The following is a 23,465-nucleotide window of genomic DNA, read 5'->3' on the forward strand; positions in this document are numbered from 1 at the left end:
CCAGCAAAATACACTGAAAATGTTTTAAACAACCAACAAATGATTGCAAGCAAACAAGAAGCCACTTTAAACTTTTAATGGTGGAACATGCAAGAGGGTTGCAGATAACCTTACGTTAGAGCATGTGTAAGTGGCATTCACAAAGCTATAACATGTTTCAATATATTATTTTACTAAAATTACTCTTTAACAATAATAATTAAAATATATATATATTTTCAATGTAAATAACATGTAATTTACAAAAGAGTGTATATAAGACAAGTAAGAAAACATACTACAGTTTTTAGGGAGAGACATTTGTGAATTCCACTCCAAGGGGCTTATTTAAGAACATAACCATCCAACAAAATATTTGCTTTCATTTAGTTTAATGATACTAGTCTGCTAAGAGCTGATATCTGCTTGGTTGCTGTGAGTTACAGAACATTGCTCTTTGTAGCATGTTATTAAATAAATTCCAATGTGTTCATATTGGAAATTTGTAATTTAGTCAAAAATACATAAACATTGCAGTAATATTCTATTCAGTTATGCATCATGACCCAATGATGTTGGATTATAATATACAGTATATGCCTCAATCTTGTCTATTGCTCATGATGAAAGTGTTGAAGATTTGATGTAGACAGGCATCTGCATCTCTCAGTGTGGGACATCTCACAAATGCCATTTACTTATCCATTTAAACAGAATCAGATGTAACTGCTCACATGCCACAAATAACACATTTCACAATATAGTTAAAGGTTAACACCACATTTTCAAAAATATTAATGTAACAAGCTCCATTATCAGTAAGGTAACATTTCTGGCAACATAACTCCCCCACCTAACTGCTATACACTACAGGTACCAGCAGGTAAGCCAGTATACTCCCTCATGGCACATTATTCCATTACGTTAGGGGCTCAAACTGCTAGAATACACACATGTGGTACCTACTCTCCAAGTGGCAAGAGCAGGAGGTGTGGTGATGCAGTTTGTGTCCTGCCCCCTGCTGCACAATTCCATTTCACTAGGGAAGTGAGCAGGATCTAGGTGGGATCTGGGAGTCCAGGAGATTTCCCCATAACTATGGTGGCTCCTGGACATTCTGTAAGAGCAGACAATTATGTTCCATAGCTTCATTACTTTATTTACTGGAAATTCATACCAAAATAAATAGAGATCCTCTGTTGGCAGTTTGAATCCCATAACGTGATGGAATAATGAGGCAGTGGGCTGGTGTTCATATAATGCTATGGTATACCGACACTAGGGGTTGTCTGAGAAAACCAGACAGAACGGCCAAAAAGGTTAGGGGTCTATTTACTAAGCAGGGTTAGGAGACAGAGTGAAAAGTGATAAGGTGCCAGCCAATCAGCTCCCAACTGTCATCTCACAGGCTGTGTTGAAAAATGACACTTTTCACTCTGTCTCCTAACCCTGCTTAGTAAATAGACCCCTCCGACTGTTAGAGCTACAGATAATTAAAGTGTAGCAAGTTGGAGGTTATAATATGACCAAGCTATTATATAGGAAAGATGGTAAGTTTTATTTAAATTTCTGAAAAAGTGTGGTTATCCCATACAATTGTTGCTACATTAGGGGTGTGCCAAGTAATTCTACTGCCTGATGTGGTCCTTTTCATCCGCAAACATTTAGTCCCAGTAAAAACACTATTTGACATTATTATACAGAAAAGGCTGTGTATTACTGAGCTGAATAATAGACATAAAAGAACTTGAGTGTTTACATTTAACAAAATACGTCTACTATGCAGTAGGGAGCCATGTTAGGAAGGAGGAGCGTCTTAAACTAAACATTCAACATTTGTGTGGCAGCTTTGCGGCCTGCTGTGCATGTGGATCAGTTACATTGTACACAGTCATTATAACTGTACCTGTGAATCAGCTTTTTGACATGTATAAGGGCCCATCACGGCTCAGTCCTAAATATGTGGGAGGGGCTTCAGCTGCCTGTATTGTGGTAATACTTTACTTTTCAAAAGTGTTTCAGAGGAATTTAAGGGTAACACCGAGTAATGCATTTTAATTCTTGGTTCATAGCTGTACAGTACATTCCAATATTACTGATCCTTTAAATATTTTTTTTTGCGTTATAACACCCCAATATTCTGCTGCCAGAGACAGCTGCCGCAATTTGGCATGTAATAGGCACACCCCTGAGCTATACTTTGTATTTGTAAACATCAAATATCTGTGAGCATATGGGTATTTCCCTAAAATACATTGTAAAGTATTATTTATAAAATATATAATTTGTTCCATGTGCTAGAATCTGTGCAAGGCCCCGCAACACATACACGATGTAATATACTCAGCACCAAAACAGCAGTGGCATGGACAGAACTGGCAATTATGTCAGATCAAAATGTATTTCTTAGCTACTGAACTTAATAACTGCATGTACCTGGGTATTCAGTAACATTATACTGATTATATAATCACTGGTAGGAGACATCATGGTTTATTTTCAGTTTAGTCTTGTTATATTTATTCAGATAACAGCAGATTTATAATGTATTAAGCTATTATGTTGCGTAAAAGAAAATGTTGCATAAATGCATATAATATGGAACATAAAGAACTTTAGTAACAACATTACTTTACAAATAGTGGGAGTTTCAACACAATGCCAATATGCTGTGCAACATTCTATAAATATGAGAGTTCCGTTTCATTATGTCTATAAAATAAATCAAACGAAATAAGTAGGTTTTATTTGAAATGAACTTATCCAAGTTACAGTAAAAGCACTTTGTCAGAAACAGTAGATAATGTGTCTTTAAAAATTCACCCGTGACCTAATCACCTACATAACTTGGAAGAAGCCCCTACTCTGCAGGCAGAATATCTCTGGGAACAATTTACTGGGAACTAGCCACTAAGGCAGGAGTCAATTAGGTGCATTTATAATAACTGGAGCACAGATAAACTGTAAAGATGTGGTTCAATCTATAGTACATGATCAGCCAATTGATTTCCTTTCAGTTGCCAATTACAATCTGCTGTAGGATGCAGCACATTTTGTGCATGGCTACCTGCACTGCACCTTTCCCCCCAGACATCTGTGAATGACAAGCTGTGATTATGTGTTATATGCAAAAATGTTGTCCCATTAGATTACAATCACAGTGTAATGTCAAAGTACTATTGTATAACAATCCACAAATAGTTCAATGCATTAAAACTAATTAAATAAACTACTACATCTTGTTAATGGTTGCGTCCTCCTCCTTAGGAATGCATTATAAATGCAATGACATGTTATTCTCCTTAGTCTTATTATATATCACACATGCTAAGGAGAGAGAGCATTTTCCTCACCTAAATATAAGAGTCTTGCCAGCGCCTATGTCACAGCTGTTTTAGGAGAGTATAACTTACACTGTGTAAATGACCAACTGCCTCATATAAAGCCACATGTTCACTGCACTTGTAGCATGCCATGACGCATCACTTTTTCGGCCTTTAAAGAAAGAACTATGCCAGGCCTTACCAGTGTGGCTTCTTTTGTGTACCATGAGCACATTTGGGCCGATGCATATTATCCCACAGATATCACATTTTAGTTTTCCGTTAGGAAGTCGAATACCTCCAACTCCTGTTAAGGCTTTGGTGCCTTGTCCGTTCAGTGAGCCGTTCATTTTCTCCCCCCCAGCATCAAGCATTCGTAAATCTTCTGCACATTCTTCTCCATTCATTTCACAGGCACGTCCATTCTCCTCATCGCTGTGAGTCTCTACTTTTATGTTACCAGCTAGAACAGACAAGATAGGGTACACATCAGGTTATGGTGCAAAAACAGACACCTTAATACCTTTAAAATTACAAAGTATGGATTGATGATAATATTAAAGGTATAACACCTAATACATATTACATGCTTATCAAGAAAGTGGCGTATGGAAGCATAAAGCTACTAAACCAGCATAAAGGTTTAATACTGATGAAAAAAAATAATATGAACTCATCATTAATATGAAATAAAATACATGTCAGTAATTTGACTTGATTAATTATGAGCTCTTGTTACCTACTGCAACCTTTATATGGGGAGGTTTCACCTCCAGATGACAACTTTACATTATTGGTTTGACTTTGCACATGGCCTTTTGCAAATGTTACTAAATGCAATTCTTTTTATTTTATTAGTTTCTACTGCGGTTATAATCTATGTTTGTGTTTCTCCAGGCAGAGTCATTGCCCTGGAATACCACAGAAAACTGTCCTACATACACAACTGTATCCAAGGGAAATGAAAACATATAACTCTGTCTGATGCAATAGGCTCAGGAGGAACCCAAAAGAAAACAATGTGTTTAGTAAAAGTTGCAGGAAGGTATATATACACCTATAATTTAATGCCATCTTCAGGAGGAAAATTACAGTCTCCTTTCTATGTATCATTATTTAATTCTTGGTGATAATGCAAGAGCTACAAATATAATAATAAAAACTACATGCAAAGTAGCTGTATGAAAAAAAAATACAAATGCAAAAATGAACATGGTATTTTGTCGGAGCATGCATAACCTTACCACACCCTACAAAGTGCCACAAACACTTACTACATAGGAAATATGGCATGCTTAGAAAAAGCCACGTACAAGAACATACTTACGGGAAGAAAAAGTTTTGAAAATAATAGCTTGCAAATCCCTAAAGCGCTCAGCCTCACGTACAGCTGCAATAAAGAAGGCAAACAGGATGCTGGGTTGAACACACCGATGTTGAATTTTCATTGAAGTGGTGATACTGTTTGTTACAGTTAGAATGCCCTCACATTGAGGTATATAAGACAAAAGACTGCTACAGCTAACATATCATGGTATATTTAGCTGATGGATGTTATCATAGCATGAATTAGTTATTACAATGATTTTCCATTGATACAGTGCTAAGCTAGGTAACCAGGGAAACACGTATCATTCTGGCTTTTGTCACACTATAAAGTGCATCTCACTTTTTTTTTTTCATATGAATCAAAGGAAGTTTGTCCAGCCTTATGTATATCATTACAATGATCTATACACAAAGTTGCAAAGCATATTGGAGTGTTATGCGTGTGTGAACTGTCGTGTGTTGAAGTGTGTGGCCTGCCGGACTTATGCAAAGAATAGAATTGCATTATAGACAACAGGGAAGTATAATACACTAAACTGCTCACATGCTTCATAAACTGATGGAAGCTTGTGTTCCACAATAATAGTAAAAGAAAAGTAGTCAATTTATATATTTTAAATACAACTTTTTAATATATCTATATATGTCTTAGTTTTCTATGCTATATCTCATAGTCTCCTCCACCATAAGTTGCCAGATAGCCTATCTACTAAGAACTTGCCATTGGATACTCAATTGTTGCTTACAAATTTAGAATTTTTATTTTACTCCAATCTGACACACATATACTGCAAATTATCCAACATTCTCCATGTGATAAGTTCCCCCCTGTAACTAGAAATGGAACATACTTTAATGAAATCTCACAGCGCTTTTTTTTGCTCCTATCATTTAGGAGGAATCGATAAATAGGAAGCACTGCTTTCAGCGCCTCCTGTTTGCTAATTCTTGGTTCCTCTATGGGGCTAATACAAATACTGTATAAAATGGAACAAAAATGTAAATAAATGAAAACAGAATAACATAGCTCAAGTGTAACAGGTCCAAAACATGCCCATTCAAACTAAAATGGCACTGCGCAACAGCCATGTAAGACCGTCAACTTACTTGAGATTGTGTTGTACTAAAGTTAATTGCGGCACAGCAGACTTTCACATGGCCAAGTTGCATTAAAATTGGAGAGTTCTTTCAGGCTTTTTGTCCCTGAAAAATGTACTTTCACTTTTGTTCACAGCACTGTATTCACTGATACAGAAAACTGATGATTCTTCCAGGCTTTTATCCTGCAAGATCCTAGTTGGGCAGGGAACTTCAGTAGGGCTATGATAAGCTATCTCCCATGGGACAAACAGTCAGCATGACCGCACCCAGGCAGACGATGAACTAAGATTTCCTTGAAAAACACGATGCTTGTGTAACTAACCATTGTAATTTCACGTAGAGAGGTAAATGATATTCACTCCAATTGAATTTGGATGCAAACATTTGCAAATATAAAATTTTTCATCAGTTAAATGCTTTTATAGAGGGTAAAAGGCTGTGTGTCCTGCCACAAAACAATTACATATGCCCTATCTTCACCTCTTTATTGCATTATATTTTAAATGTTTACATTTCTGACTCTAGTGCACTTCTCAGTTACAATTCCACTGGCAGAAGTGACACACATACAGATAATACACTAGACTAGAGCAAGGGCAGGAAAGTGTTTATTTTGCACATTTGGCTGCTCAGCCTCTTTTATAAAGTTTGTATCATTCCTATCAAAATAGATTTGTTTTGTATTGTTAATACAGTACCGGTATTATCTTCTGTTTGCGCTAGACCAGTGGTTCTCAAACTCGGTCCTCAGGACCCCACACAGTTCACGTTTTGCATATCACCCAGCAATTGCACAGGTGTGACACATTTTAAAAGATCCACAGGTGGAGCTAATAATTTCTCTGAGGAGTCCTGGAAAACATGCACTGTTTGGGGTTCTGAGGACTGAGGCCCTGATTCAGAGCCGGACGCTCTGACAGAGCGCTCGCTCTGAATCAGGGCTGTCCCTCTTAGTTTTTAGAGCGGCCTCCTGGCCGCTCGTATAGCTGTTGGTGACCATGGGAACGCCTCCATCTGGGTAGCAACGCCCCAGGCACGCCCACCAAAGGGGGCGTGCTCTCACTCACCATCGACAGCATGCCCATAGCGACGGCTCGGCCGTCGCTATTCGGGTCTCGCGCATGCGCACGATGGAGCCGCCTCCGTCGTCCGCATGCGCAACCTGTGCCCTAGTGGCAGATTTGGAACTAAATTTCATTATTAGGTTTATTAACACTGACCTCACAGCTGTAAGGAGAGTGTGTATAAGCATTTCTTGGTAGCATTCAATACCTTTAAGATGCAACCAATTATTTGCCAGTTTTCCATATGAATCATTTATTACACGCACTGGCTGGTAGCACCACTCATTGTTTATAACTACATTTTAGGGGCATATTTATCAAAGCTTGATGTGAGATAAAACTGTGAAATATATATCACCATCCAATCAGCTCCAAACTATCATTTCTTAAGGTGCGTACACATGTAATGATTTTTTGAACGATTTAACTACAACGACATTGTTATTGTTCAAAAAATCGTTTAGTTCCTGAGTTATAACAATGAACGAAAATCGTTGAAGCGCGCTCCCGTTTGTAGTTCATTTCAGACTGACCAACATAACGAATTTCATTAAGGGAAGGAACATTTTTTATTCATCGTTATAAAAATCGTTCATTACACTTCAAAAAATCGTTCACTTTTCAAGGGAAAATCTGACAGATAATCTGATAGATAATCTGACAGATAATCGTTGGTTACAAAATCGTTACATGTGTATGCACCTTTAAACACAGTCTGTAAAATGATAGTTAGAAGCTGATTGGTTTGTGATATATATCTCACAATTTTATCTCACATCAAGCTTTGATACATATGCCCCTTAGACGGGTTACATAGCTAATGACAGGTACAGAAACAAACTGTGTGTGGTCAGTCAGGGTGCTTTAACAGTTACACGGATGTCAATATCAGTTTATTGCTTACGGGGGAGATTAAGCAAACCTTCCAAAAAGTACAAGTGGAGAAGTTGCCAACAGTAACCAATAATATTACATCTATCATTTATCTAGTACATACAAGTATATAAAATTTATTTAAAAAAAAGCTATAAAGAGTTATCTAGAATATTATTGGTTGAAATGATCAACACCACTTTAGGAGATTGTGATAAATGTCCGCTAAGTATTAGGGAGCACGCCTGTCCTCTTGAATTTGAATGTGAATTAAAACTGTGTATCGTGTAACTCAATCAAGACCAGAGATATATGAAGATCCGCAGCATTGAACACTGAGCTACCTCGCGGACAACCAGTACTCTAGATCGGCTAGTACTCTAAGGGGTCTATTCATCAACGGGGGCCAATAAATTGCAGCAGTGGAAACTTAAGTACCAGAGCAATACAGTATTACCCTGGTGCGGGGATAGCTGCTCAGAAAAGCAGCTGGCCCCACAATCCCTAGCACTGCTACCGAAGTAGCTGTGTTACTTACTCCTGCAAATCCGTTTGACTGCAAATGCGCAACCTGCAGGACACGCAGTGCAGAAGCGGCAGAGAAATCAAATCAGATCCCTCTACGAACTTGGCGCACCTTGCCAAAGGAAGGAGTTGGGCTCCAGGAACCAATGCCATCTCCCGCAAATCATATGGAAATGAGCAATTCTGCATATGTAACGGGTTCGTATGGGATCATGAATAGATCCCTAAGTGTCTGCTTGTGGATTGTTTCTCATGTAGAATTATTAGCGTAGGCTTGGTTTATATAATTCACTAGTAGCGAATGCGCTGGCAAAAATCAAGTGACTAAAACATGCAGTACCTGTGATCTATGGGATAATATACCCAGGGCGGTAACTAGGGTAGTGCGACCAGCGCCATGGCACATGGCACCGCAGGGCAGGGGGCACTGTTCCGGCCTGTCAGTTTTCCTGTTTAGTATCATGCTCACTTGTAGCTTCCTCTTCTTTTATCCCCAGCATCTCCTGGCCTCCTATCTCTTCCCTGGCCCTTCCCCATGAGGCAATGACCCTTTTTCAGGTACACTGTATCTTATGTCCCTATTTAAAAAATGGAGAGGGGTGGGGGGGCACCTATGCTCTCTCTGGCACAGGGCACCAAAAATTCTAGTTACAGCTCTGAATATACCTTATTACTAGTTACAAGCTAATGAGACCACTACAGGTATCAGTCAAAACCAGACAGACTGCATATTACAAAGCTAATTTACATCTACGCACACTAGCAGATCATTGCTTTCCTCTGCACAAAGCTAATGGAGCGCATTCCCAAACTTTGAGACACAAATACGGAATATACACATACAGTATCAACCTAACTAAATGGCTATTCACAAGGTCTTGGATAGAAGTTATCTATTTTCAATATAAAATACTTTGATTGTTTTCCTCTCACCATCGTATTGGGAAAACCTATACCAACACAGGGAGAGATGTACTAAGTCTTGGAGAGAGATAAAGGCAATTTTTAAACACTGCCTGTAACATGATAATTAGGAGCTGATTGGTTGGTACGTTATCTCTCTCCACTTGATCTCTCTCCACGGCTTAATACATATTCCTCTGTTAATGGAATACCATCTTTTATATCGATGGAAGGTGTAACTAAGGACAGAGTTATATTGTATTTAAACAATTTTAAATATTTGTGCGCATTGTGCCATATTATTTATTATCCTGCTACTTAGGGGGTATCCAATCAGCAGCGCTAAAGTAGCGCAGCTAATTGATCGCGGCAGGGCTATCCTAATAGCCCCAAAGTGCCGTACGACGCCGACACTTATGCTGGATTTTTTCGGGACCTGATGTGTCCAAAAAAATAATCCACAATAAGTGCAATATTTTCACCCCAAACAAGGCAAATAACACATAGGTCTGCGATCTTATCGCGGACCCTATGTGTTTTCTGGAGATATATCCTATTATTTCATTCGAAATAATAGGATAGGGTGAAAACAAAACATTGGAGGAAAAACAGGGATAATCTGCAAAAATCCCTGTGTTTTGCAGATCGCAGGAATCCATTAGCGCCGAACAATGTTCGGAGCTAATTAGATGCAGCCCTTAATCTCTACTGTAGGGATTTTTTATATATGTTTATTTTTTATTTTTTTATGTGTTTAATAATTAAACATTTCTAAATATACATTTTTTGAACATATATTAATAATATATTTTATATTATTGTATTTTTTGCATTAGTACCTACTGATATATCAGCGTTGTATTTCTATTTACATGTAACCCTAAATTGTATATAGCTAATAGCATAATGACAAGTACAGAAAACAATAGATTTTGTGGCGACAATCATGAAGCACACTTGGAGGCTGATACTAAGGGCCTGATTAAGCAATGTACGCTAGTGCACTGCTGAACGCAGATTCCCGATGTTTGGGAATATGTGCAGGTGCCAGATCAGACCCGAACGGGTCTGTGAGTCTGCTTGCAAACTGTCAGCAGACTGTCAGTGATTGACAGTCTACTGCCATTTGGGGGCGGGGACGGGGGGGCGACAGCCTCCATTACCGGAAAGGAGGCATGTCGCCGCCATTGGGGGGAAGGAAGAGGCCAGGATCTCCGTCGAGTGACAGAGATTTCCTGACCTCTTCCTGTAAAATGCGGCAGCCGGCTACGGGACCCGCAGCCGGCCGATGGTGCGCAGATTAACCGATACTGCGTTGAACAAAGCAGATCGGTTAAGTAATGCACAGGGGGCGTGATGCCTCCTGTGCATTACCATATGTGCAAGGATCGCAATTGCAAAGCTGCCTGAGTGTCATCCTCCAAGTGTGCTTCATGACTGCCGGTATACCCATTTGTGGAGCATATTTTGGGTGAATTTGCACTGTATAGGCTTCAAAAATGGACGTCATCTCCAGCCCTTTACCTCATTTCAATAATCTCATTTGGCAAAAGGACATCTTAGTTTTCCACTGCTCTGGAAATGTATGTGTTCCTTGCAATCTTGCTCTGAAAACCTATTAAATCTAGGCACATTTAGGTAAATTAAGGCAAATGGTAAGACCAAATGCATTGATAGTATGGCGGTAATGAAAAGCATAGAAAACAACTGTGGTTTGCGACAATCAGTTTGATCTAGTGAGGATATAAATGTGTAAGAAAAAAAGGTAGATATAAATCAGTCAGGTAGTACTGCAATGCTAGTAGCTTCATATAGGGGCACCCTTTGCCTAGACATTTAAATTGCTTCATGTTAGGGGTGGGGTCACAACAAACTGGGTGAGACCACATTGCCGAAAGCACCTCGGTTCACGATTTCCCTCCCTTACACCCAAATCACCCTTGAATTGATGCTTGCTTCTTCATGCATTGTGACTGGCCCGATTATCTAGTGGGATTTATTTTTATTATGTAGTTTTGGTAAATCTAGACAGATTCTTAAATGAAATGAAAAATGTAGTGTAGAATCATTCATCAGTGCATACAATGTAATTTAATAGGTACAGAAGTGAGATGAGAAGACACAAGATGTGTGCAAATTGACCAGCCACAGGTATACAGCTCATGGACTTCTGATCCTAGGAGAACTGATTGTATCATATTCAAAATGAGCTGCAGGGGAAACTCAAACTCTACAAAAAGAGCACAGAACAATAGTGTTTCCACGCATTGCGGAGCATAAATGACTTGGGGGTCATATATACTGTACTAGCCTTGGATGGAGATAAAGTGAATGGAGATAAAGTACCAGCCAATCAGCTCTTGACTGCCATGTCACAGGCTGTGTTTGAAAAATGAAAGTTAGGAGCTGGTTGGCTGGTAGTTTATCTCCGTCCACTTTATCTCCATCTAAAGCTGGCCACACACTAAACCAACTTACATCCAACCAGCCAACTTGTTGATTGGTTGGAATGAAAATCTGGTAACGTATGGGAGTAAATGATGATCAGCAATTTGCTCCTAAATGCCAGAAAACAGATGAAAATGGTCGTCAGACAAGTTTGTTAAATGTTTGATCTAAACTATTTGTTCAAACAACAGTTTTGGTCCATTTTCCAGCATTTGGGAGCAAATTGCTAATTGTATTCCTTACCAGATTTTTATTCCAACCAATCAACTAGTTGGCTGGTTGGACAGATAATCTTTAGATGTGTGGCCATCTTAAGGCTTAGTAAACAGACCCCTTGATCTGCATCTGCCTCCCTAACTGCAGCATATGCAACTGATTTACATGAAGTCATCATTATAAGCACGTGTTTGCAGATGCTCTAAGTGTAAAATATAGAAAACTAGTAGGTATATACGCATATTTCTGCATGTCTGTATACAAACAGCCCTAACTGTACTTGGCCTCTTCCCTCCCGTATGGCCACTCAAGAGGTGTATTTGGGTGTCATTGGAAGAATCACACCATAGCCGAAATCTTGACATTTTTATTTCCACAGTATTTTCTATTTTAGGATTTTAGGGACACTGAAGTATCTTAATAAGAATAAATCACACATTCATATAAACATCCCCTCCAAAACTGCATATGTTAAGGTAATAAGACCTCTTTGCCATTGCATGATATGTTGTAATATTCTCGTACATATTATTCATTATTGGTAAGCTGTGAAATGTACATCCAGACAATATAACCAGCAATTTAAAGTACGCTTGCATGATGAATGCAGTTGCTCAAGTCTTGCAAAATCCAGCAGTCTCCTTGCTTGTGTAGTTTCCACTTCCTCACACTGTCCTAAGATATTCCTATTTTCAAAATAGTTCTGTCTGAACAAGAACCGTAAAAGAGAAGTGTATATTTCTGCTTAGATGCAGGGAATAGGGGAACAACATCTTTATGCTGCTGCTCCATGCTCCACAGGCTTAAATGGAGAATACTGTAGCTGTGGTATGTAATTATAAGTAGCTTGATTATCAATCAGATACATTCTCATAGACCAGTTTATAATCCCATTCCTTATCAGTTAAATGTCTTTTTTTCACAACATTAGGCGACAACAACTAATGCTGCCAAGTGCCAACACCTGTAACGATCCTGCAGCACCAGAGACGAACATCAGGATTCATGTTCAATATTATCTCTCTGATTGGTTAGGACCTGCAATACCCACATGAAGTCCTCCTAACCAATTAAAGTTGCTTTATCCCTTCTCTGAGCAATCAGAGCAAAGCCTCTCTGGCTGTAAGCAATGGCAGCTTACAAAGCAGTCCTTACGTTGCGGCTTCCATGGAAGCATATCTTGCGTCATATATGGTACTTTCATAACCGTAACTAGACATTTTGGTGCCCTGTTCCAGAAAGTGCATTGGTGCCCTCCCCGCCATATTGTAAACAGGGACAGTGCGCGCCACAGGCACACAGCTGAAAAAGGACGTGGTCTCATAGGGAAAGGGAGTGGCTACACTATAGTACCCCCAATTCACATTACAAAACACAGTAGCGTCCCTTATTGACATTACACTACATAGTAGTGTCCCTTATACATGTTACGTTACACAGTAGTAATGACACTTACACATTATGACCACACAGTAGTAGTACCCTTTACAGATTATGCCACACAGTAGTAATGCCAGTTACACATTATGGCCACAGTAGCAATGCCCATTACATATTATGTCCACACAGTAGTAATGCCCCTTACACATTATGTCCTCAGTAGTAATGCTCCTTACACATTATGCCCTCAGTAGTAATGCCCCTACCACATTATGCCCTCAGTAGTAATGCCCCTTACACATTATGCCCACAGTAGTAATGCCCCTACCACATTATGCCCTCAGTAGTAATGCCTTACACATTATGCCCACAGTAGTAATGCTCCTTACATATTCTGCCCACAGTAGAAATGCCCCTTACACATTATGCCCACAGTAGTAATGGCCCTTACATATTATGCCCTTAGTAGTAATGCCTCTTACACATTCTTCCCACAGTAGTAATGCTCCTTACACATTCTGCCCACAGTAGAAATGCCCCTTACACATTATGCCCACAGTTGGAATTGCCCTAACACATTATACCCTCAGTAATGCCCCTAACACATTATGCCCACAGTAGTAATGCCCTTTACACATTATGCCCACAGTACTAATGCCCCTTACACATTATCCCCACAGTAGTGATGCACCTTACACATTATGCCACATACAGTGCCTTTCAAAAGTATTCACCCCCTTTGCATTTTTCATGTTTTGTTGAATCACAACCTGGAATTAAAATCTATTGTTTGAAGGTGTGTATCATTTCATTCACAGAACATGCCTACAACTGGGAAGTTGTTTTTTTATATTGTGAATCAAACAACATTTAGGACAACATAACAGAAAACTTCAGTGTGCATAACTATTCACCCCTCTAAAGTCAAAACTTTGTCGAGCCACCTTTTGCTGCAATTACAGCTGCAAGTCGCTTTGAATTAGTCTCTATGAGCTTGCTGCATCTTGCCCCTGGGATTTTTGCCCATTCCTCAAGGCAAAACTGCTTCAGCTCCTTCATGTTGGATGGTTTCTGCTTGTGAACAGCAATCTTCAAGTCTGACCACAGATTCTCAATTGGATTGAGATCTGGGCTTTGACTAGGCCATTCCAACACATTTAAATGTTTCCCCTTAACCCACTCGAGTGTTGATTTAGCAATATGCTTCGGGTCATTGTCCTGCTGGAAGGTGAACCTCCGTCCCAGTCTCAAATCAAAGGCAGACTGAAACAGGTTTTGCTCAAGAATATTCCTGAATTTAGCACCATCCATCTTTCCCTCGACTCGAATCAGTTTCCCAGTCCCTGCCTGCCGCTGAAAAACATTCCCACAGCATGGTGCTGCCACCACCATGTTTCACTGTGGGGAAGGTGTTCTTGGGGTGATGGGATGTGTTGGGTTTGTGCCAGACATAGCATTTTCCTTGGTGGCTGAAAAGTTCAATTTTAGTCTCATCTGACCAGAGCACCTTCCTCCATACATTTGGGGAGTCGCCCACATGCCTCTTGGCAAACTCAAATCGAGTCTTCTTATTTTTATCACGAAGTAATGGCTTTTTTCTGGCCACTCTTCCATAAAGCCCAGCTCTATGGAGTGTACGGTTTATTGTGGTCACATGCACAGATACACCAGTCTCTGCTGTGGAACTCTGCAGCTCCTTCAGGGTTACCTTTGGTCTCTGTGCTGCCTCTCTGATTAATGCCCTCCTTTCTCGGTCTGTGAGTTTTGGTGGGCAGCCCTCTCTTGGCAGGTTTGTTGTGGTACCATGTTCTTTCAATTTGATGATGATGGCTTTGATGGTGCTCCGGGGGATCATCAAAGATTTGGATATTTTTTTATAACCCAACCCAGAAGTGTACTTCTCAACAACTTTGTCCCTGACTTATTTGGAAAGCTCCTTGGTCTTCATGGTGTGATGCCTCTTGCTTAGTGGTGTTGCAGCCTCTGGGGCCTTTCAGAAAAGGTGTGTTTATACTGACAGATCATGTGACACTTAGATTGCACACAGGTGGACTTCATTCTACTAATTATGTGACTACTGAAGGTAATTGGTTGCACCAGAACTTTTGAGGGGCTTCATAGCAAAGGGGGCGATTACATATGCACATGCTAAATTTCTGAATTTTATTTATAAAGATTTTTTTTTATATATATATTTTTCTCATTTCACTTCACTAAATTAGACTATTTTCTGCAGATCCATCACATAAAATTCAGATTAAAAAAATAAATTACAGGTTGTAATGTAACAAAAAATGGTAAAACGCCAAGGGGGTGAATACTTTTGCAAGGCACTGTAGTACAAATCCCCTCCCCCTACTTACACATTATGTCACACAGTATAGATCCCCACTCCCCTCGGGTCTCTCTCCCAAAAACAGCACTTAGTTACCTTAATAAAGTTTTTCAGCAGGCCACTGTGAGAGACAGGGAGAGGGGAGGAAGCCGCAGTATCTGACAGGAGCAGGCGCTGGAGGAATAGAATAGCAGCGCCGCCACCGGGCGCTCCTCGGCGCAGGGGACTGTGGGACTGAACTGGGAGAGACATCATGATGTCTCTCCCAGTCCCTCCCTGAGACAGTGATACTTGAAACAGGGAGGGGGCGGACCACAGGGACAGGTAGCTGCAGTGCTGCCCGGCCCGCTGTAGTGTGTATTAGTAGCGGTGCGACCAGCAGATAAAGAGCCCGCTACCATTATACATAGTAGCGGGCATTAGAGGTAGTGGCTGTGATCGCGGGTGGATGCAGCCGGTTCCGCCCACAGGGCATGTGTGCTCTGGCCCTGATTCAGAGCCGGACACTCTGACAGAGTGCTCGCTCTGAATCAGGGCTGGGCTTTTGTTAGCTGTGGGTGACCAGGAGCGTATCTAACCATTGGCCAGGATGGCACTCGCCAGGGGCGCTGTTCGAGAAGGGGCGCCACCCGGTGGTGCCACACATGGCCAAGGGCTAGAAATCAGGGCCTCCGATCATGACTGGTGTGTGGTCTGGGCCCGAGCAGCCGCTAACGCTTACCGGTGGCTAGGGAATTATTTAGTGATGGTGGAGACGCTGGTTGGAGTATAGAGCCCTGGACCACAAACACTGACTGTGTGTGACAGACCACCTGACTAAGGAGTCAGACAGCCCAGCCCCTACTTATCCAGGCCCGCCAACTGGAAAAAGGAACAGCAGCTTCAACACGGCCGGCATCCGCCCTCTGCTGTGTACTGCTATACAGCTTCAACACAGCCGGTATCCGCCCTCTGCTGTGTACCGTGATACAGCTTCAACACAGCCGGCATCCTCCCTCTGCTGTGTACCGAGATACAGCTTCAACACAGCCGACATCCGCCCTCTGCTGTGTACCGAGATACAGCTTCAACACAGCCGGCATCCGCCCTCTGCTGTGTACCGAGATACAGCTTCAACACAGCAGGCATCCGCCCTCTGCTGTGTACTGAGATACAGCTTCAACACAGCCGGCAGCCACCCTCTGCTGTGTACCGCGATACAGCTTCAACACAGCTGGCAGCCGCCCTCTGCTGTGTACCGCGATACAGCTTCAACACAGCCGGCAGCCGCCCTCTGCTGTGTACCGCGATACCTTCTGGATTCCCGGATCCCTGCACTGCAGCATCTACCGCTGCCACGCGATGTCTGGCAGTGGGCTGGCCTGTCACTAACAGAGACAGAGGAGCCAGCGAGCAGCACTCCTATAAGAAGACAGCAGGCAGCACCTTACCAGCATTATCAGTAAGTTACTTAAAGTAACTACTGCTCGGGGGGCATCTGGTCCTATTAAACAGAAAATGTGGTATCAATGTGGAAGGGGAACACAGAATATAGTGTGGGAAGGGAAACAAGGGAGCACACACAGTGGGATAGGGGAAGGGGAAATCAGTGTGGTGGCTGGATGGAAAAGGGGATCACAGTGTGGGAGGGAGAAGGGAGCATGGAGTGGGGGCTTGATGGAGGAGGGGAACATAGTGTGAGATGTGGAGGGGGAGCAGAGTGGGGGCTGGATGAAAAAGGGGAGCCGCAGTATGTGTGATATGGAGGAGGGAAGGACAGCACAGTGTGGGATGTGGAGGGGGAAGGGGAGCACAGTGTGGGATGTGGAGGGGGAAGGGGAGCACAGTGTGGGATGTGGAGGGGGAAGGCGAGCACAGTGTGGGATGTGGAGGGGAGAAGGAGAGCACAGTATGGGATGTGGAGGGGAGAAGGAGAGCACAGTGTGGGATGTGGAGGGGAGAAGGAGAGCACAGTATGGGATGTGGAGGGGAGAAGGAGAGCACAGTATGAGATGTGGAGAGGAGAAGGAGAGCATAGTATGGGATCGGGAGCCCTCAGTGTGTATTACTCAAAAGTTGCGCACATCGAACAGCAGTGATCCCGACAAAAGCTGTTACAGTCTCTGATGCCGTCCACCAGGATCACAACTTTGAGTGACACACACAGTGAGACAGACTGGGCAGCTCAGTGTGCTGCTTGTGACAACTGGGGGGTGGCTTGCAGACAGGGGCACCCTGGGGCAGGGCAGCTACTGACATCGGTCAGTGTGCCCACCCCTAGGCAGAAACTAGTGACTGAAGGTGGATACTTTTATTAAATGAATCTCTATTTTAATTTTTTTTTTTTCAGCTGTAAGAAAAGCGTGCAATCACTCCGAAAATATGGGGGGAAGTTGCCAGTCTCTTACTTTGCCAGGGGTGTTCGGACCCCTAGATACACCCCTGTGGGTGACCACCCACAGCTATTGTGAGCGACCATGATGATGGTCGCGATGGTCAAGACCATCGCGCTTGCGACGAGACCCTTGTGGTAGGGTCTCATGGCCGCAAGCCCCAGAGAGCTTTCAGCTCAAATTGAGCCGGAAGCTCTCCCACTGACATCACTGGTGAGGTCAGTGGGGCCGCCCCCAAACGGTAGGCGTTCCCTCAGGAACGCCTACGTTTGGGCAGCCACCCCCCCGGCCCGCCCACCAAAGGGGGCGAGCTGTCATTCAACATCGACAGCTCGCCCCCTTTGGTGCGAGATTTGGAGCGACGGATTGCCCGTCGCTAGCCGGGTCTCGCGCATGCAAACGATGGAGCGTGCGCACTGGCCCACCATCGACCCGGTTGTGAGCGCACAGCGCTTGCGACCGGGTCTGAATCAGGCCCTCTGTGCGGACGCACCGGCTGTACCGTTCTAGTTACGGCCATGGGTTCTTTATTTTGCCAAGTCAGGATGCGGTAGCTATATGGAATGAAAAGAGGACCCTGCATTGGATCTGAGTGAGTAATAAAACGGAAAAAAACGGAAAGAGCCTGGGAGTGTTTTTTCAATAAAGGATTTTTTCTATAGTATGGGGTAAATTTACAAAAGTGAGAGTTTTTAGAAGTGGAGATGTTGCCCATAGTAATCAATCAGATTCTAGCTATTATCTTCTAGAAGGTACTAGTTAAATGTTAATTAGAATCTCCACTTCTAAAAACTCTCACTTTAGTAAATATACCCCTCTCTATGGGGCATACTCAATTGAGGGCAAGAATAGCAAAAATCCCGCACCCGAGGTGTTTGCTATTAAATTAGGAGCGGGGTTTTTGATTTTTTGAGCGCCCAGATAATTTTTTTTGTACACCTCCAGGGCTCAACCAATTTTTCCTAAAATCCGCAAGAAAAAATGTTCGTGAAATGCTCTAGGACCCTGGCGGGACCACTCCTAAAGACTAATTAAGCAATTGGAAAATTCCAATTAGCTTAATTAGTCAGTAATACTCACCTTCTGTAGTGCTGTCTTCTGTGTCCAGCGTGGGGACCCGGTCTCCTGCAGCAGCAGTGAGTATGTCAGTGTGTGTGAGTATTTATGAGTGTGCGTGTGAATGAGTGTGTGTGTCCCCAGTATAAGTATCCCCCCCCGTAATGGGCGCTGGGAGAACTACATCTGATACAGTTTGTTGACATATTCACTATCAACATACTGTATTTATTCCCACAGGTTAAGTAGTCAGATTAAATCCTTCATATATATGGGCAAAGGAAAACAGGTTTGACACAACAAGATCAAGAGGCCAGTTAAGTGTTAAATTAAATAGTTTGGCAATTTCCTTGCTTGTTACAGGAGTGAAAGAGGAAAGGAATAATTGTGGTGAAGTAGGAGTTTGCAGGTGGGGGCTTGAAAAATATGAAGAAATTTATTTTCTTACTAGCTGATGTACCCAGTTTCACCCGAGTAGACCTTAGATATTTACTGTTTCCATTTCCATCTCACCACTCCAGTAACACATTAATCCTCCACTTCTATAGTAATGCAGCACTGCTATAGTAAGACACACATTTGATACTAACACATTCCACTCCCTCTGTAGTAAAACTTTATTCTCGCTGATCTCTGTAATAACACATTTCCCTCCCTCACCCGTGTTGTAACACATTGAACATTCCCCTCCCTCACCTGTGTAAAAATACTGTACAACCCCTCCCTCACACCTGTAGTAACACATTACCCTCACTCACACCTGTAGTAACTTATTCCTTTCCTTCACCCTGTAGTAACACATTTGACATTTCCCTCCCTCACTCTCACCTCTGTAGTAACAGAGTGTCCCCAACACTACACTCCATATTATACACTTAATCCCCTAACTATGAACCCACTATTATATGCTTACCCCCAACCCTGCACCCAGTACTGTGTCCTTCCTTATCCCTATAACCCTGCACTCAATAATGTGTCCTTATCCCTCAATACAATACTGTACCCTTATCCCCTAACCCTAATACCAATGCTGTGCCCTTACCCCATAACCCTGCACCCAATATTGTATCTTTACCTCCAACCCTTCCCTCACTATTCAAATAGGGGAACCACACCAACTGCCAGTGATGTTTGGCAGCACTTGGGATGACAGCTGGTGTTTGAATATTGAACAGTGCTGCAGCCACAATGAGACAGTCAGTCAGGACATTGCACAGGGGGAGGATACATTTTAGCCCTATTCACCCCGTTAGGAGTCGAATTTCAAAAAATCCCTTAGTGGGAACCTACGTCATGGAAGTAATATATTCCCCGATTTTCATGTTTCTAGGTCCAGGGGCTGGGTGTTGACGAGTCAGTGAGTTAGTCAGTCAGTGAATCAGCCAGAACATTTGATTTTATATATGTAGATTGCATCACTATTGCTTTTCTCATGGTTGGAAAGCAGGTGGAATACAGTGCTAATGGTAGAAAACACGTACTGGGTTTACTCTTCAGTAAATTAACAAGAGAAGTAAAGTAAGCTTGTTTGGCTGCAGTGCTACTTGCAGAAAGCTGGCCAGTAGTCAAGTTTACTTCAGCGTCATTCAAGAGTGCAGGGATGTGTAGCTCTGATGACTCTAGTTCCCTCTGTATGCCATGGCTGGGGCTGTTTGTATCCTTTGTGCTCTCATTTAGCAACAGCCAGTTTATTAGGGCAGGTTTGAGAGTAACATTATGGGGCTCATTTTGAAGTCCAATACATCTTAAGGTTCATCCAGCTCAGAAACCAATGCATTGACACCAGACTGTCATAACAAGTGTGTATAGTCAAAGCTAAAGATAACGTAGGAATAAGGCTTGACAGTGCTAGTAAATGCCACACTGACCACTCCAACACTTTTTAAAGCAGATTACATGCTCTTCTGCTATTCAGTCTTTATATGGGTTGTGTATGTAAGCGTCGGCTTCCTTCCCGCCGGGATGTATCCCCTCTATGTTGTTTGTTCTATAAGGAGACAGTTCTTTACCATTTGTTTCAGTCTATATGCGTATAAAATGTATAGTAGTAGTTGTACAGCACTGTATTTCATGTTAGAGTTTATAAATACGGGATGATAATAATTCAAACAAAATTAACAGCTACAGTATCTATAATAAACTATGATAAATGTAAGAACTACCACTGTATGTATTCTACTATTGAATGACATTCAACTGAATAAACAGCCATTTATTTTCAGTTAAACAAATTACCCCTGAAAAAAAACCAAAGTAGTAATAGGAATAAGAAATGAGGAGCCCTATATCTCATAGCCTGCACTGCTTCCCTTCCCCTGACAAGAACAAGAAACACTGTGGTTTGCATGCTGTCCTGTAACTGGATTTCCACATCACTGGTCTATTGTATAAGCAGATGAAGAGGAACAAGCACAAATAATGAAATATAGGATACGGGAAAAAGAGGAAGCTTAGGCTGCCCAACTGAAATGCCGAGCTAAGGAGAAGTGACAGAAAAGGAAGCACACATAAGGAATAGCTTTAGTGGCTTTTTTTTTTTCATAGGATATCTGCTTTTACTTCGCTTTACAGTAAGTACATAGTCACCAAGAGTGAAAAAGATAAAGGTCCATCAAGTTCAACCTGTCATAAATTCTAATTGTATGTACAGTATTGTGCAGAGGAAACTTAACCGCCCCTCCAATGTGACAGGTACCAATTTATTAATATTATTACCAATTCCTTTCCATCGTTCCTGATAATGTGCGGTGCCTACACTGAATGATATGTCGTTCAGTGCAGACACCCTCCCTCATCCCCAAACATGCCCAACCTGTCGTTATCGGCAGATTGACCAGCATGTTCAGGCGATGATTGATGTCAGAAACGACCAGCGGGAGCGCGCATCGCTGGTCGTTTCCGACATTATAGTGCATGATTAATGCACGATTAATGAGCGATTGAAAGATTACAATGTCATAATCGTTCAATCGCTCATTTAAATTGCCTAGTGGATACGCGGCATAAGATCCCATGATAAAGGTAAGGTAAGTTTATATTCAGATGGAGTTTACTCTGCCCAAAAAGTCAGCTGTAGCCAATTTCTGGAGAAAATGGCCATTTTCTCTGGATTTTTGGCTTATTGCTGTATAATATAAATATAACCCAATTAAGCATTGTTAGGAGAAATATGGAAAAGTTTAATTTAATGAAAAAGGATGGCCAAATGTGATAGACCTTTGTGATGTTTACAAATGTACGAAATGTGCTCTTTTGAGTCCCATTTTCAAAACCATAGCGACTGCAGTGATTGCAAATGTGCAAATGGAACACAAATACCTCAACTGGGCGTGCTCTTGTTGGTGTGTGGACCTGTAAAATAAATTGGCTAGTTACTATTGTATACTATTTTTAGCATATCATCCTGGCTTCCCTCCTCGATGTGCAAGGATGCAATTCATGACAGACAGCATGCAATAGTGGGAGAGGTCCCAAGATGCCCATCTTGAGATTTGGCTATTAGAGGCAGATGGAACTGAAACTCATGGGGGAGAAACAACTATGTTGGCAGTTTTTTTTTTTTTTTTTGTTAAATGTACCCCAAACAGTCCCTTCTGCCCAGACCATACAGGTATTATGGGCTCCATCTGATACATTGGGGGCTGTTCAATGTAGAGTCTGAATTAATAAAATACACCCTTTTTTTTCAGGTAACATTTTGCTATTCAGTTACTATTCATCTATGACTCCTAGCTTGGATTGAATCTACACTAATAAATAATGCTGGGAGTTTAAAAGCAGGAAAGTTTTAATTAATTTTAACAAGTCTGTGATTATGTCACCTTAGCTCTAGTGGTGGAGACATTGTTAAATCCAGGCCTTTAAGGGGTTACTACAGAACAGTTTTGAAAGCTTGTTGTGCTACAGTGTGCTGACTTTCAGACTTCTGTATCACATGATGAGCATCCACACAGAACTGTAGTCACATATCCCAAAACATGTGTTACTTTAGGCTTCTGCCATTGTTAGTAAAAAGGAAGCTGTGCAGTTACAATGTGACAGGAATGAGTGCATGGACACATGAAGTGAAACTTTTCAGTTCTTCCTATTATTATATGCTCCAGTGTTACAACAACTGTAGTCTAGGACACCTGCAAATACAGTGTTGTAAGGGAAAATGCCTTTGAGCTAAATATCATAAGGCTTATTCAATAAAATTATGTAAATTACACAACTTTGTTACACCAATTGCATACTATGTTTCATTATTGTAAGTCACAGAAATTAAAACAGATGATTGATCGGTTTTAAGTAGGGATGTGCAGGCTCGGATAGGTTCGAGTTTGCACGTGGAGTTCGGATTGAGTTTGCACGTGGAGTTCGGATTTTTCCCTCCAAAAAAACGGAACTCAGAAAGAGGCAAAACATCATCTTGCACGGACGAACATCATCATTCCTGGACTTTTGTCCAGGAATGATGATGTTCGTCCATGCAAGATGACTTTTGTCCAGGAATGATGATGTTCGTCCATGCAAGATGACGTTTTGCCTCTTTCTGAGTTCCGTTTTTTTGGAGGGAAAA

At 41.7% G+C, this 23,465-nt stretch overlaps 1 protein-coding gene across 3 annotated transcripts in view; it reads right to left on the bottom strand.

Annotated features, from left to right (window-relative positions):
• The window catches only part of IKZF1 (IKAROS family zinc finger 1), a 147,835-nt gene that overhangs the window by 32,426 nt on the left and 91,944 nt on the right, over positions 1–23,465 (bottom strand). Inside the window, exons 4-5 of one of the 3 annotated variants that reach the window (XM_088445621.1) lie at positions 4,630–4,692; positions 3,505–3,765 (exon numbers count right to left, since the gene is read on the bottom strand). In XM_088445621.1, the coding sequence (XP_088301747.1) occupies positions 3,505–3,765; positions 4,630–4,692 (324 nt within the window). The remainder of the gene's footprint in view (positions 1–3,504; positions 3,766–4,629; positions 4,693–23,465) is intronic. The other 2 variants (XM_088445624.1, XM_088445622.1) reach the window with 2 other exon arrangements.

Source organism: Taudactylus pleione, unplaced genomic scaffold (genome assembly GCF_031769625.1).
Source record: "Taudactylus pleione unplaced genomic scaffold, aTauple2 ptg000386l, whole genome shotgun sequence".
NCBI classification, from domain to species: Eukaryota; Metazoa; Chordata; class Amphibia; order Anura; family Myobatrachidae; genus Taudactylus; species Taudactylus pleione.